Source organism: Cladosporium halotolerans (assembly GCF_011745625.1).
Source record: "Cladosporium halotolerans strain TM138-S3 chromosome Unknown Sca4, whole genome shotgun sequence".
Lineage (NCBI taxonomy): Eukaryota > Fungi > Ascomycota > Dothideomycetes > Cladosporiales > Cladosporiaceae > Cladosporium > Cladosporium halotolerans.
Window position 1 is genome coordinate 1,178,361 of NW_027191455.1, and position 14,284 is coordinate 1,192,644.

The 14,284-nt window shown below is 54.2% G+C and overlaps 7 protein-coding genes across 7 annotated transcripts; 4 read left to right on the plus strand and 3 right to left on the minus strand.

Annotated features, from left to right (window-relative positions):
• Window position 1: 1 nt before the first annotated feature.
• WHR41_01882 (uncharacterized protein) lies at window positions 2–3,007 on the minus strand (the record flags this gene model as incomplete). The annotated part of the gene is made up of 1 exon (XM_069370488.1): window positions 2–3,007. One exon carries the CDS (start codon window positions 3,005–3,007, stop codon window positions 2–4), a length of 3,006 nt encoding a protein of 1,001 aa, XP_069232530.1.
• Window positions 3,008–4,630: 1,623 nt separating this feature from the next.
• Window positions 4,631–4,924, plus strand: cnxg (Molybdopterin synthase sulfur carrier subunit; the record flags this gene model as incomplete). Its single annotated transcript, XM_069370489.1, has 1 exon — window positions 4,631–4,924. The coding sequence occupies one exon, from the start codon at window positions 4,631–4,633 to the stop codon at window positions 4,922–4,924; it is 294 nt and encodes a 97-aa protein (XP_069232529.1).
• A 370-nt stretch (window positions 4,925–5,294) lies between these two features.
• WHR41_01884 (uncharacterized protein) lies at window positions 5,295–6,254 on the plus strand (the record flags this gene model as incomplete). The annotated part of the gene is made up of 1 exon (XM_069370490.1): window positions 5,295–6,254. The coding sequence occupies one exon, from the start codon at window positions 5,295–5,297 to the stop codon at window positions 6,252–6,254; it is 960 nt and encodes a 319-aa protein (XP_069232582.1).
• Window positions 6,248–8,348, minus strand: WHR41_01885 (uncharacterized protein). Its single transcript, XM_069370491.1, has 2 exons — window positions 7,697–8,348; window positions 6,248–7,640 (listed from the first exon to the last, which is right to left on the minus strand). The coding sequence occupies exons 1-2, from the start codon at window positions 8,211–8,213 to the stop codon at window positions 6,361–6,363; spliced, it is 1,797 nt and encodes a 598-aa protein (XP_069232531.1). The 5' UTR covers window positions 8,214–8,348; the 3' UTR covers window positions 6,248–6,360.
• Window positions 8,349–8,553: 205 nt separating this feature from the next.
• Window positions 8,554–10,241, minus strand: WHR41_01886 (uncharacterized protein). Its single transcript, XM_069370492.1, has 2 exons — window positions 9,693–10,241; window positions 8,554–9,640 (listed from the first exon to the last, which is right to left on the minus strand). The coding sequence occupies exons 1-2, from the start codon at window positions 10,056–10,058 to the stop codon at window positions 8,957–8,959; spliced, it is 1,050 nt and encodes a 349-aa protein (XP_069232534.1). The 5' UTR covers window positions 10,059–10,241; the 3' UTR covers window positions 8,554–8,956.
• A 927-nt stretch (window positions 10,242–11,168) lies between these two features.
• Window positions 11,169–12,197, plus strand: WHR41_01887 (uncharacterized protein; the record flags this gene model as incomplete). The annotated part of the gene is made up of 1 exon (XM_069370493.1): window positions 11,169–12,197. One exon carries the CDS (start codon window positions 11,169–11,171, stop codon window positions 12,195–12,197), a length of 1,029 nt encoding a protein of 342 aa, XP_069232533.1.
• Window positions 12,198–12,709: 512 nt separating this feature from the next.
• WHR41_01888 (uncharacterized protein) lies at window positions 12,710–14,197 on the plus strand (the record flags this gene model as incomplete). Its single annotated transcript, XM_069370494.1, has 2 exons — window positions 12,710–13,143; window positions 13,203–14,197. The coding sequence occupies exons 1-2, from the start codon at window positions 12,942–12,944 to the stop codon at window positions 14,195–14,197; spliced, it is 1,197 nt and encodes a 398-aa protein (XP_069232524.1). The 5' UTR covers window positions 12,710–12,941.
• Between the last annotated feature and the right edge of the window lie 87 nt (window positions 14,198–14,284).

The following is a 14,284-nucleotide window of genomic DNA, read 5'->3' on the forward strand; positions in this document are numbered from 1 at the left end:
CTCACTCCCACCTGTCAGCCAACCTAATCGGCCTGAGAGCAATGTGCCTGTAGTACACGTTGACCGACTCAATCACGCACTCCCAGCGATCGCCGGCCCTCGCCTCCGGAAAGCCCAAGCCCAACTTCTCCGGCCGCATCATCGAGCTGGTGACGCTCAGCTCCTCGAACATCACCATCACCTTGGGCTGCGCGGGCGACGGCCGGCTCATGATGTACGCGTGGCAGGTGTCGAAGGGCAGCTTGGCCTCGCCGAAGTGGTGCGCGCGGAACATCAGCATCGCGACCCAGAAGTTCTCCGCGTACGACTTGGCGCGCGTGATCATCGCCTCGCGCGGCTGCAGGCCGGTCATGATCGTCTGGAGGTTTTCCTCGCTGAAGGGCAGGAATCGGTGGTCGGGCTGCTTGCCGGAGAGCGTGGGGCCGGAGGTCACGAGGGAGGTGCCGCTGTGGGCTTCCTTCAGCAGCGCCGCTTCGATCTGCCAGTGCAGGATCATGTCGCCGTAGCGGCGCAGGGGCGACGTGACTTTGCCGTAGTGGTCGAGGCCGAGGAGGTTGTGGCGGAGGGGCTTGGTGTTGAGGACGAGGGAGCCCATGTTGCGCACGTGCTCGATGCCGATGTGCATTGGGAGGACGCCGTTGTTGCGCTCCATGGCCGGGACACATTCGGACTGGTAGAACTCGTCCGGGTCGCGCTGGCCGGGCTTCTTGACGGAGCCGCGGTAGATGGTCGGGATCTGGCGCTCGGCGCACCAGGCCGTCGACACCTCGCAGGCCAGCAACATCATCTCGCGGACGAGGATGTCCTGTGCTTGCTCGCCTTCGGCGAACCAGTTGGTGAGACCTTGGGTTTGCATGTTGATGACAGGATCGCCCTCGACGGAACGGGCACCCTTGCGGTGGGGATGTTGCCACGCCAGCCCCGGGTGGGCAGCAGTTTGCCAAACACTCAATGTAGGTTTACGAGAGTCGAAGAAGATTCCGCCTGCGGCCTTCCGCTGGCGTGTACGCCCTTCCGCAAGCTTCTGCAGTTGCTTCAATTCGTTGATGTTGACTTCCTTCATGTCTGGGACAGCGCTTCGCCTTTCCGGTTGGGGCGGGACTGCCCCTCCAACGGTGATGTCAAATTGCGCCTTTTTGGATTCATCTTGCTGTCCAAGCAAGGTACTCAACTCGCTTGGAGTCAATCGTTGCACGTTCCTGATGAAGCCTGAGGTGATTTTGTGCTCCAATTTCTCGCCGTTTTCGTTCATCCTCGCGGAGAAGGTCAGACAGGGCCTGTTTGGAGCCAGAGAAAAGTTCTTATTGGTTGCCCAACGTGGCAACATCATGTAAGCCCTTTCGGGTGTGTAGATTGTCTCACCCATGTGCCTTGCCATTTTTGCAAGTGGGTTATCGCGGTCGAAGAAAGCCGTCGGGTTGGCGATGTGGACATGCACCCACCATTCCGGCTGGTTGCTGTCTGCGGAGTTTGCTCGCTCAACAGAAATTCCATCGTCAATCTCGAGGGCGGAGGCGTCATCAATGCAGTAGACGGGCAGTTCTCCCCAATCATGACGCACGTCCGCCATTTTATCAGAGAATTTGTAGCCTTTACCCATGCTCAGTAATTTATTCATCAGTTGTTGCAATGGTCTGGAGTGCTGGCTGCTGGGAAGTAGCAAGTGCTGGTCGAAACGAACGCGATTCTCGTACGGAAGAATTGTGCCAAGCTCTTGCAGAAAGAGGAATCCGGTCTGCGCGCCTAGATCGTGATCTTCGTACAAGCCTGTAGCTTGCAGTATCAACGGTGGCAAAGCATTGATTCGTGGCAGGCCAAGGAACATGTTGTTGCACGCCCATGCTTCCATGAAACGCACCAACTCCTGGTCAGGAACGCCGAAACGGGTGTCTGATTCGACCTTGACAGCGTCCTGATCCTTTGTAATTGCGTGCCGGACCTTGCTGGGCCCAACGTTGCCGTGCTGTGTGGGTTCGCGGCGCTGGCGGCTAGCCAAAACGATCTCCCTCGCCTGCTTGAGGAAGTTATCCACAAAGAAAGCGCCTCGTTTGCGAGTGTGGCGCTGACGCTGGGAAGCACTCATGAGCGCCATTGTCGCGTTATCGTCTTGCCATTCCCGAAGCCATTTCCTGACCTGTTCAACCGTTTTCACCTGTTGCTTGGGACGAATCTGGAGATAACCGGTGACGCGGTGGGAGCGACGATCGACATTGAAGGCAAAGCCCGCATTCATGAGTGCCCTTCGCACCGTGAACAAAGCGGTCAGCGGCAGCTTGTCACTCGGGATGCCCAACAGCGCTGAGGCAGCCGATACTAGACTGCCATAACGCAAATCTGTGTCGTGCGCCAGAATCTCATGCGCGCGATCGAGGGTCGACGCATGCTTTCGATATACCTCCAAGCTCTCCCTGTGGAAGGCGATCATCCTGCTGACAAGGGGCGCAGCAACGTGGCGAGGTACTGATATATCATTGACGTACGATTCTCTCTTCAATGCGGAAAGCTCTTCGGCATCGGCTACGTTCGGAAGATGCTCCAGAAGCGGTTCAATGAGCTTTGGGGACACCCAACCCGGGATTGCATACTGGACTTGTCGTTCCGGGGCATTGATCCACCGGCCGTTGATCGAATAGAACTGACTCTCAACTCCAATCTTTCGCACGAAAACTGCCAGAAGACTGTCTTTCTCTGAGTTCGCGAATTCAAGTTCCACCAAATCGCCCATGAGCAAGAACCGGGGGTCGGTGATGTCGTCGTCCAGGTCTTCTGCTCGGGACGCTGCAAAGTGGGCAACCGCTTGCCGCTCGTCCTCTTCTTCTTCACGGTAACTACGTATGCTGTTGTTGTCGCCCATTTTTGTTAGGGTATTCGTAAGTTCGCTGTCCATTTCTTCGGGCATGGGCATGTCCTTGTTGTACTGCTCTTCCAAAGTTTTACCGTGCTCCTCCTGCCACTGCCGAAGTTTGGCGCGGATGCCGGTTGAGTCTCCTGGAATCGGTGGCGGCATGTCAGGTAGCTGAGGAGCTGATTCAGACAGCCCGGGATGAGCTTGCTGGGGCTTGTGCGAGACGTGATATCCTCGTCGGCTCTGCTGAGTAACATTGCGCTTCAGGATTGACGACAGGTAAGGTCGTATCTTGGATTGAGAGCCCTTCATCTCTTGCCTGCCTTCAGAATCCTGTCTGTGTGGTCTTCCAAGGTCTGAGAACACATTATGCGTGGCCAGTCGCGTCATCTCCCGACTGCCATCCTCTGGTGCCTCCAAAGATCCCGCCCCAGCATACCCACGAATGCCAGTGTCTGTATGTTGAGTTTCGTGGTCCCAGCTCTTCAAGGCATCCTGTTCCATCGCATTGTTTGCAATCTCTTCGTTTGTACCAACTCGGACGACATGTCTCCCAAGAATGTCTCCAAACTCATCCTCGTCACTGGTATTGGGGCGTGCTTGTTGTACAAGTGCAGCTTCACCAGACCGCGCTTGGGTCGGCTTCTTCAGTTTGCGAGGCCATTTATCAATTGTATCGTAGAGGTAACGAATTCTTCTTGAATGCGTCTTCGAGTCCTGACCAGAAACTTGAAGGTATGACACTTCATTTTTGACTTGTGGAAGTGATCGCGCAGATGCGGAGGTCGTTGCACGCAATGGGTAGGCCTGGAGGCGAGGCGGGATCTTCTGCTGTGCGGAACTGTGGCCATGCCATGACTGCGTCGACTCTGCGTTTGCTAACGGCAGCCCATCATCGTTGAAATTCGAATTGCAATTTTTTATCTGCGAATACGCTTGACCACGAATGCGGTAGCGATGAATCGAAAATGTCCGCGAGACGTTCCGTGAGACGGCGCTCACTGCGCGTGAAGAGGGATGTCGGGTCGCATTTAGACGGCACCCCATGCACACATATGCCTGTCGCGTGGAACTCTGGGGTCGCACCTGGATCTGCGAGAACATAATAGCTCGCAGAGAGCGTTGTGGCTGCTGTAGACACAGAGGCGCGATCCTCAGGCGAGATGAACGGAGCTACTGGGTATGCTTCTTGCGCGGAGAACTGAGACGGAGATGGCTCGGATCTTGATACAGCCGTTAGGCTGAATCGCAGATCTGCAAGGCAAGGCAACTTCAGGCAAGGCAAGGGTTCTGGGATCCTGGGAGTGAGCCGCCTGGAGAACTCGTTCAGGAATGACGGCGGTCACATCCAGACTTCGGCCGTGAACACTCGTCTCACTGGGAAGGACAACAAAGCAATCACTTTGAAACCCGTGACCATTGCCGCCCCCTGCCCCAGCGCGATCGACGAGCTCTCGAAGACTCGTTCATGCCCGCAAAGCCCGAGCGTCAGCGGCTATACCCGATCACTGGCGGAGGTCAGATTTCTTCAGTTCCTCAGACGGCACACTTCCCTTTCCTCAGCACAATCAACTGCGCAGGTATGTCTCCACATATGATTTCCTTCCTTCACCCATCTTCCACACTACAGGATGAACAATCCATAGCATGTATTACCCGAAAGCCACACGGCTGCAGTGGAAACATCTCATCAACCCTCTGAATGCACTACTTGCTTCACGTTACTCTGTCAAATGGCCTGCCCTTGAGAGCTTGAACTAACGATGTTCGACCAGACAGTCTGCCATGTGTGCACAAAAGCCACCAGCTGGCCACTTCACTATTCTCTACTTCGCCTCTGCTTCTTCATACACCCGGAAGCAGCACGACTTCTTCTCTGGCCCTCTCCCGATTTCCAAGCTTCCTGATTTGCTTGAAGAGCGGTATTCCGGTATTAAAGAGAAGGTACTGGGAAGTTGTGCTCTTACGGTGAACTTGGATTACGTGGATATGGAGGAAGAAGCGGCCAAGGCAGAGCAGTGTCTTGTCGTGCAGGAGGGCGATGAGGTAGCAATCATACCGCCAGTGAGCTCGGGATGATCTAGAGCCCAGGTAAAACTATATTCACGACATCTCACGACCAGCCTGCAAAAGGTATCACGGCACTTCAAAGCTGGAAGCAATGAATGATCAAACAATTTACTCCCTCAATTGCATGTCATATCACACTTCCAATGTTCTGATCACAGCCTTCGTGACGTCATTTCCATTTCATGTCAAAAGCTCCCCGGTGGAGAGAGATGGCTGCGTTTGTAACAGGTTGTAGATGTGTCACACAGCGCGGGGTGCTCCGGCACCGGATATATATTTACGGCTATACGGCTACTTCTACACCTCTAGTTTCAGGTCACTCCGCTTGTCCGCTCCTCACACGATTGAGACAAATCCAACAGGCATAGAAGTATCCACAATGCCTTCCAGATCAAAAAGCCACATAGTGTACAAGAAAGTCGGCGGTTTGGAGATCCCACTCGACATCCACGTGCCTGCAGATGTCAAAAACGCTCCCATCCTCCTCTGGTTCCATGGCGGCGGCCTTCTCCAAGGTGGACGAGACAAGATCGCGCCACATATGCTGAACAGCGTGGAGACCTACAAACATGCTCTCATTTCCGCCGACTATCGACTCGCCCCTCAAGTGGGCATCAAAGACATTTACGAAGACGTGCGCGACTGCATCGCATTCATCCGCAACCCCGACGGCCTAGCCAAACAGCTCAGCAATTCCGGAGAGATCGACGCACAGTCAATCGATCCTTCACGCCTTGCGGTCTCCGGCAGCTCTGCAGGCGGCTACCTTACCTTCCTTGCCGGCCTCTACGTCGAACCAAAGCCGCAAGTGATCTTGCCTATCTACCCAATCACCGATCCTCTGGGCACATTCTTCACGACCTCCCAGCCCTGGCCCACAGAGGACGGCGGGAAAGTCATCCACGGCAAACGAGTCGATGACGCCACCGTCCAACCTTTCCTGGATCGCAAGGCGGATGCCGTGGCCAACAACGAGCCTAGCAGCGACAGGAGCAAGATGTACAACTACATGCTAGATCGTGCAAATCTGGCGGATTTGCTTCATTTCAACACGCAGAAGGACCCGCAGCATGATCCAGAGAACGACAAGTGGCGCATCTCGAAGCAGGTCGCTGCCCGGGGGCTGCCGCCTACTTATGTCGTTCATGGAACAGTAGATCGGGATGTCGGGATTGAGCAAGCCGATGAGGTGGTAGGGGCAATGGTAGGTGAGGGGATGGAGGTGAAGTATGAGAGACTGGCAGGCTTGGACCATTGCTTCGACATGGTGGAGTTCGATGGGAAGGATGAGCGGGTTAAGCTTGACAAGATGTACAAGTTCATGCACGAGCATGTGTAAAACGGTCAGTCGTTGCTGGCTATAGTGATTTACATATGCATGAGATTGTCAGAAGGCATTTGGCATTCAATACACTTCATTTCCACATTTCCAATATTTAGACAGCCTAGAAGAGATCCGTCATCGCACCCTTGCTAGCATCTCCGACTAATCTCGCATACTTGGCCAGCACACCTCTCGTCACCGGCATACGCGGGGGCTTCCACTCCGACAGTCTCTTTTGAATCACGTCTTGTTCCACATCCATACTGATGGTGTTGTTCTCCGCATCAATTGTAATGAGGTCGCCATCCTGCACAACGGCAATGGGTCCACCAACGCTCGCCTCCGGCGAGATGTGACCGACAATGAACCCGTGTGAAGCGCCAGAATACCTGCCATCGGTGATGAGAGCAATGTTCTTCAGGCCGGCACCCATAATTGCCGCTGATGCCTTGAGCTGCTCCGGCATGCCAGGGCCGCCCTTAGGGCCTTCATAGCGGACGACAAGGACAAAGTTCTCCGTGCGGGGGATCTCGCCCTTGTTGAGTGCATCGTCGAGCTCGTGCTCCTTGTTGAAGACCTTTGCCTTGCCGGTGAACTTCATCCCCTCTTTGCCGGTGATTTTTGCAACAGCGCCGTTGGGGGCTAGGTTACCGTACAGAATCTCAAGGTGGCCGGTGGGCTTGATGGGGTTGTCGAGAGAACGGATGATCTCTTGACCTTGTTTGAGCGAAGGCCACGATTCCACATTCTCGGCCAGTGTTTTGCCAGTGACTGTAATGGTGCTTCCATCAAGCATGCCGGCGGCAATTAGGAGCTTCTGGACCGAAGGAATACCACCGATGTCGTAAAGGTCGGCCATCAGGAATTTGCCGCTAGGCGCCATATCGGCGATGAAAGGGATCTTGTTGCTGACCTTCTGGAAGTCGTCCAGTGTGAGGTCAACCCCAGCCGTGCCAGCCATGGCCAAAGTGTGCAGCACACCATTTGTCGACCCTCCCAGAGCCATCATCATGACCAGTGCGTTCTCAAACGCCGTTTTGGTCAAGCAGTCTTTTGGCCTAATGTTCTTCTCCATGCAGATCTTGATCGCCTCCGCGGCCTTTTGGCATTCGCGCATCTTCGCGGGCGAAGTGGCAGGTGTGGAGGAGGATCCGGGCAGCGAGAGGCCGAGAGTCTCGATCATTGTCGCCATTGTGTTTGCGGTGAACATGCCGCCGCAAGCTCCGGAGCCAGGGCATGCTTCTTTCTCAAGATCTGTCAAAATCTCATCCTGAGTCTGCGAAGGGTCGTCAGGGTTCTTCAGTCTGTTGTAGATGTATGCTCCGTGCGCTTCGAGAGCGCTGGTAATGTTGATAGGTTTCTTGAGCAGTTTGGAGTAGCCTGGCTGGATAGTGCCACCATCTAACAGAAGTCAACTTCACCTAGTCGCCTGAACCTCCGTATCTGGATATACTCACAAATCATCAAGCTGGGCCTGTTGTGCCTAGCCATTCCCATAACGCAACCCGGCATGTTCTTGTCACAGCCAGGGATAGTGATACACGCATCGTGGAACTGCGCACACGTAACAGTCTCAACACTATCCGCAATGATTTCTCTGGTTTGCAAGCTAAACCGCATGCCCTCTCCGCCCATTGTGATGCCGTCACTCACGCCCACGGTGTTGTACTGCCACGCGAGCATCTCTTGCTTCTCTACAGCCCTTTTGACCTCCTTTCCAATATCGAGCAAGTGGGTATTGCAAGGGTTGCCTTCCCACCAAACACTGGCAATGCCGACTTGTGGGTAATTCTTGAGGACATGCTCGTTCGGCACGCCGGCGGCGTAGAGCATTGCCTGGGCGGCGGGGAAGTCATGCTCGCGGGTCAATGTCGAAGAGTACTTGTTGAGGCCGCTGCCCGGTTTCGAGTTGGGAAAGTCCAGGTAGCGAGGCTCTTCGGGGATTCTTTGCTTTTCGAGGTTTGAGGGATCCATGTTGGCGTGTTCGTGTCACGATGTTCAGTGGATTGGATTTGCGTTACCGAATGATGTTGCTTCCAGGCAAGCAAAGGGATTTGAGGCTTCTTTTCCAACACTCGTCCAATATAATTGAAGGTGTCTTTGTTTCCTGAACAGCGGACGAATGATCGACCGCAGATTTGTAGCGATCGGTTACTTCGGCCACCAAAACATCATGGTAAGCTTCGCCCCGCAATGGTGCCCCGCAACAGCAATAGCCGTCGCGTCAAAGGCCGCCGATATTCGGTGCGGATATGAGAGCCCGATCGGCGAGTTTAGATACGTGAAAATCACTGGGTTCTATGAATCAGAGAGATAGTAGAAAGAAGATAGTCAGATACAGACTTGGTTTAATACAAGTGAAACCCCCCATCACTGACCAGACACTATCTCACATTCTTTGGAACAGCATGAAAACTGGATTGCGCTTTCAGGTTGCCCACCAACACACGCTTTCTAACGTGCGTAGGTATCAAAGGCCCATTGTCTGTCCCGTCATGGTCTTGATGTCCTGTTCAAGGTGGTCCTCTTCGGGATGGTCCCCGTCGCCGGCGTGCTCGTCATAAGCCATGAGAGCCTGGTACAAGGCAGGATGGTTGATCCGAAGCTGTCCGAGCACCGACATGGCCGTATTTGTCGGCCTCGTCATGGACCATGGAAATCTTCAATTTCTGCAGCAGTACAGGGCGTTCAGCCGCACAAGAAGCGTGACTTAACGCCTAGTCATCGTCGTGGTCCTTACGCGTGGAGTCCGCCCAGTGCGCAGCGCTGTCGTCCACAGCCTCGGTGTTCGCCGAAGGCTTGCTGGAGGTTTGTTGCGACTTGGCCGGTGATGACGGCGCATCCTCGTCGTAGTCGTCCTCAAATGCCGCAGGATCCGCCATGTCCGACGAGCCGATCGCTTGATGTTGATCGAGCGTGTCGTCTGCGCTCACGCTGATCCCTCGCGCGCCCCAACTTGTCCCTCGCCCTGGTGCTGATGGCCTTAACGTCCCGTTTTCTTGACGTGCAAGCGCCTCGTCCTCTTCTGTGATGTCTTCGTTGTTATCCTGGCTTCTTCTGTGGTTGCCCAAGAACCTTCTGACCAAAAAACTCTTGCTTAGATCATCTGAGTCCACGACGCCTCCGCCACGGAGCTTGACGCGTTGCCGACTGTAGTAGACCCAAGCGAAGTCGATGTAGAGTAAGGTCTGGATGATGCCGAAGATGAGGGCGATGGGCTCGAAACCGTTCTTGGTGGTGACAGCGCGCCAGATCCAGTTTAAGATGTAGAAGAAGCGGTAGCTCCCGAGGGTCACGAGGTAGTAGCTGTCTAGTACGGTGGGGACTGAGGTCTGACGGAGGAGCTGGAGTTGGGGGAGCACACAGATTGACTCCAATTCGATACTAAAGGTCCAGAGAAGCTTGAGATGCGTCAGTGGATGCTTCCAAGGTCGTCGACAGGGTAGTATTCACCTCAGAGAAAGAGAAGCGACTGAGAACTAGTGTCACCAAGGGGGAGGTGAGCAGGCACGCGCCCAAGCTCCAAGTTGTTATTTTCCATGCTGTTTCCTTTTCTCTTGTGCGTGGGTATACGCGCATCATCAAATAGACGACATAGATGGAGGTAAATATGTAGAAGATCTTAAACAAGAAGTTCCACCAGCTCCAGGAGGGTGGGACCCAGAAGAGGTCCAGGTATCGCGTGCCAAACACAAGGGTGTACAGGAGCTGGGTAAGGAGAGAGACGCCTTCAGCGGAGCTATTCCGATGGATTGCGACTATGAGGGTGATCTTGGACGCGGCATGCGACAAGTCGGCGAGCAGGCGGAAGACGTTCATGTTGATTGCGGCAGGAGCTAATGTCCACCGTGATGGCACTGAAAGGACAGAGACGACAGCTCTTGCTGTCGCCAGATAGAGATGAGCTCAAAAACGGCCACGTCAAAATCAGTAGTCCGCCTTCAGTTCATGTAGAGCTTGTAGTAAGAATGGCATGAGGACTCCAACGCTACAGCTTGCAGCAGCGAGTACGCGCCCAGCCACGTCATCCCCATGAGCATCCCGGTCCCAATCTGGGGCAGAAGCTGACCCTGCATTCCGCCGAACCTGTGGTCCGAGGCTCAAAGCAAAATACGAACAAAAGGACTGCTCCCCTGCAGCAGTTTGGTCTACAAGAAAGGAATCCAAATCTGAAGTTGGCAGCTTGATGAGGAATATTTTGATGGTTTTCCCTGCACAATTGATTCATCAAGAGATGATCTTCACTGTAATACTCGTGGGTACATCGTGTTTGCTAGGTAACCACCATACTCTCTAGCACGTTGCAGGGCTGTGGTTCGGGCTATACCTCCTCTTGTGAGCTTCCCTGAACTGGTGCCGCCACGGGGCAAGTGCAAGTCCGAATCATTCATATCTCAGCCAACAGATGTTGATTCGAACATGCACTCCTACCGCGTCATGGCGTGTTCGAATGAGTAAGGCTTTCCAGTAACGAATTCGAACCTGCGTGGCCCCTGGGGGCGACTATGTGTGAATGACAGGCGGTGCGAGAACAGGTCCAAATATCGTCATGGAAAACGCTCGTCACCAGGCTCGGAAGCGTCTCTCATTGTCGACGCTGCGTTCAAGGATGAGTACGACGACTTTGGTCAACATCACAAGATTGCGAAGTCGCCAGGGCTCAGACATGGAGAAGAATGGGCGATTCCCCTACCAGACTTCTTTCAGCCATCCCTGTGGAACGTTCTAGCCGTTGGTCCTGATGCTTTCGTGATGGCCTCTCGGATGGACTTCTCGAAAATTCCGAGCCGCCCAAGTCCGACATGCACGCCACGCCAAGCCGCGGGCGGTTGTGACGTACAGCAAGCTTGCCTGCGTGAATAGAGCTCTTACGCCCGCCTGTCTTTGCAACTCCATCAACCACATCGATCCCCCATCGCATTCAGCACCATGGCGTTCATGCTTCGACGGCCTTTTGCCGTTGTGAACGCGCTCAAGCAGGCCCCCCAGGTTGCCTCCCGCAGCTTCCAAACACAGGCTCAAGCGCCCATCAGAAACGCCTTCACGAAACAGTCGACGCCACTGCGCTCAATCATCACATCTAGCCAGCAGAATGTCTTCCGCAACACCTTCCGCCAGTCTGCCCGTCGCGGCTACCAGTCTCAGGCTACCCAGAACCCTCTGGCGCAAGGGAGCATGACCCAGCGTCTCATTTACGGTGGTGCCATCTTCGGCGGTACTCTTTTGGCAATCAATCTGGTCTTCAACCGCGAGACCCGTGAAGATGGTGGAATGCCGCTTTTCGAGCGCGAATACCTCAACGACACTTTCCTGCACACTGGTCTCGGCATCGGCATCATTGGCATCGCTGCCCGCGCTCTGCACATGAACGGCTGGTCCTACCGCCTCATGTCCGCGAACCCGTGGCTAGTCCTCGGTATTGGTCTCGTCGGCTCAATCGGCAGCATGATGATCTGCTACAACACCCACCCGTCGAACTACATGCTCAAGTACGGCTCGTGGGCCGCATTCAACCTGACCCAGGCCGCTCTCCTGTCTCCCATGTTCTTCTTCAGCCCTGCGATCCTCGGCCGCGCTGGTCTCTACACCGTTGGCATTATGGGTAGCATTGCGATCGTTGGCGCAACTGCCAAGCAAGATAAGTACCTATACCTCGGCGGCCCGCTGCTCGCGGGTGTGGCTCTTGTCGCTCTTTCCGGCCTTGCCCCCATGGTCCTGCCTGCGACTGCCGTCCGCACACTTGCCTTCACCGAGAACATGTGGCTCTACGGTGGTCTCGCCGTCTTCATGGGCTTTACCCTTTACGACGTTCAGAAGATCCTCAATCACTCTCGCATGGCGCAGCGCGGCCTGATCCCGAAGGACACCGTGAACGAGAGCATCAGCCTTGAGCTCGACTTCATCAATATTTTCGTTCGCCTGGTCCAGATCATGTCCATGCAGCAGAGGAGGAAGTAAACCATTCGCAGAGTGGATCTACAAGAAGAGAAAAGTGTATCATTTAACGATCAAGTAGCACTGGCACGTGCCGAGATGGAGTTCGGACATGGTCAAATTTGAACTTTCATCTGTTTTTTCTGCGAATTAGCTTTACTTTTAGATAATCCCGGCTCTTGAGAGAAATTGTAAGCTAGCTTTCGGTAACATTGTGATTCTTCTCAACTATTGCGGTGACTGTACCACGTACTTATCTTCATGAGATCTAGTGACGCACTGGGCTTGATAGCATGCAGAGGATATTTGTTCTGCTACTGCTTTTGTGACGGGAGACAAGTGCTTCTTCGTAGTTCTCAGACACAGATAAGGTACCGTCTCCAGAAAGCTTGTAATCTCTCCCTAGCCGAACTCGGCGCATCTCGACGTCACCCTGCGTTAATGGCATCACCTCATCCGTTCTTCGGATAGTTAATCAGCTGTCTCATCTGTTACCCGGTCTGCTTATCAGTACGATTTGTAGATGTGTTGGCCCCGCGTAAAGTTGTTCCTGAAAGTCTGAATGTTTTATCTATAATAAGCAATCGCGGCGCCCCCAGAAGGCACAGCACCTTCCCTGTCTAGAGCTTTGTTTGGGCTCACATTGATGTGTGTCAAACAGCGCAAACTGCACACTGTGGCTCATATCATACAGTTAACCTAGCTCTGCTACGTCTCGCCCACCTATCTATTTCACTCTGCTAGTGCGGCCTTCTAGACCTAATCAACATGTGCGGCATCTCCTGCGTGTTTCGGCTAGGGGATCATTCGCCGAAAGCAACCAACAGCCAGCCAGGTGACTCTACCAACGCCGGCCACCAAGACAGCCAACGCGAAAAGCTCCTTCACGATTTAGACCAGTCTCTCGATAAGATTAAACACCGTGGGCCTGATGCCCGTGGACACTGGCTCAGCGCAGACAACCGAGTTGGTACTCTGGTACTTCCACTCTACACCTCTCGCACGACTGCTGCTGACAACACATTGTAGCTCTCGGCCACGTGAGGCTCTCGATCAATGATCTTTCTCCCGACGGTGCTCAGCCCTTCCACTCACCCGATCACAATATCCACGCTGTCGTCAATGGAGAGTTCTACGACTACGACCGCATTCGCAAGGAGATCGAAGATACGACTGGGTATGTTTTCAGAAGCCGAAGCGACAGCGAGATCGTGATCGCGCTCTACATGCACCATGGCCTGAACTTTGTGCACTACCTGCGCGGAGAGTTCGCGGTTGTGCTCTTCGATGAAAAGGCGCAGTTCTTTGTCGCTGTGCGCGATCGGTACGGCATCAAGCCGCTTTTCTGGACCATTCAAGAAGATCCTGTGACTTTGGAACGCAGGTTGCTTGTAGCTGCGGAGATGAAGGCGTTCCTTCCACTGGGTTGGACGCCGGAGTGGGATGTGAAGAGCCTCAAGGATGCGGGCTGGAACCATGACGAGCGAACAATCTTCAAGGGCGTGCAAAAGGTCAGACCTGGGCATTACCTTTCTTGCACGGGTTTCGGTCATGTTGAGCAAAGACAGTACTGGGACATGGAATACCCTGACAAGCGGACGCCTGACCCACGGACGCCGGAAGAGATGATTGAGGGCGTGAGGGAGCGGATGTTGGACGCAATCAGGCTACGGCTGAGGGCCGATGTACCAGTCGGCGTGTATCTCTCTGGCGGTATTGACTCGTCGGTCATTGCAGGCATGGTCACGCATCTGGTCAAAGAACAGGGAATCGCCATGGGTTCAGCGCCGCCCGGTGAGCGAGTCTGCTGTTTCAGCATCGCTTTCGATGAGGATTCCGGCTTCGATGAGTCTTCAATCGCCAACCGCACTGCCGACTGGCTGGGAGTCAAATACCAGAAGAAGCTCATGAGCGAGGCGGAGCTAGCCAAGCGCTTTGAGGACGCAACCTGGCACACGGAGCATCACAATCCTGACCTCAACTTTGTCGGCAAGTTTGCGCTTAGCGAAGTGCATAGATCTTGAATCTTGAATATTCAGAATCAGGTGAAGCTCAATCAGGAATCAAATCAGTCAGGTGGGCGCTCAATCAGAAATCAATCAGCAATCAGG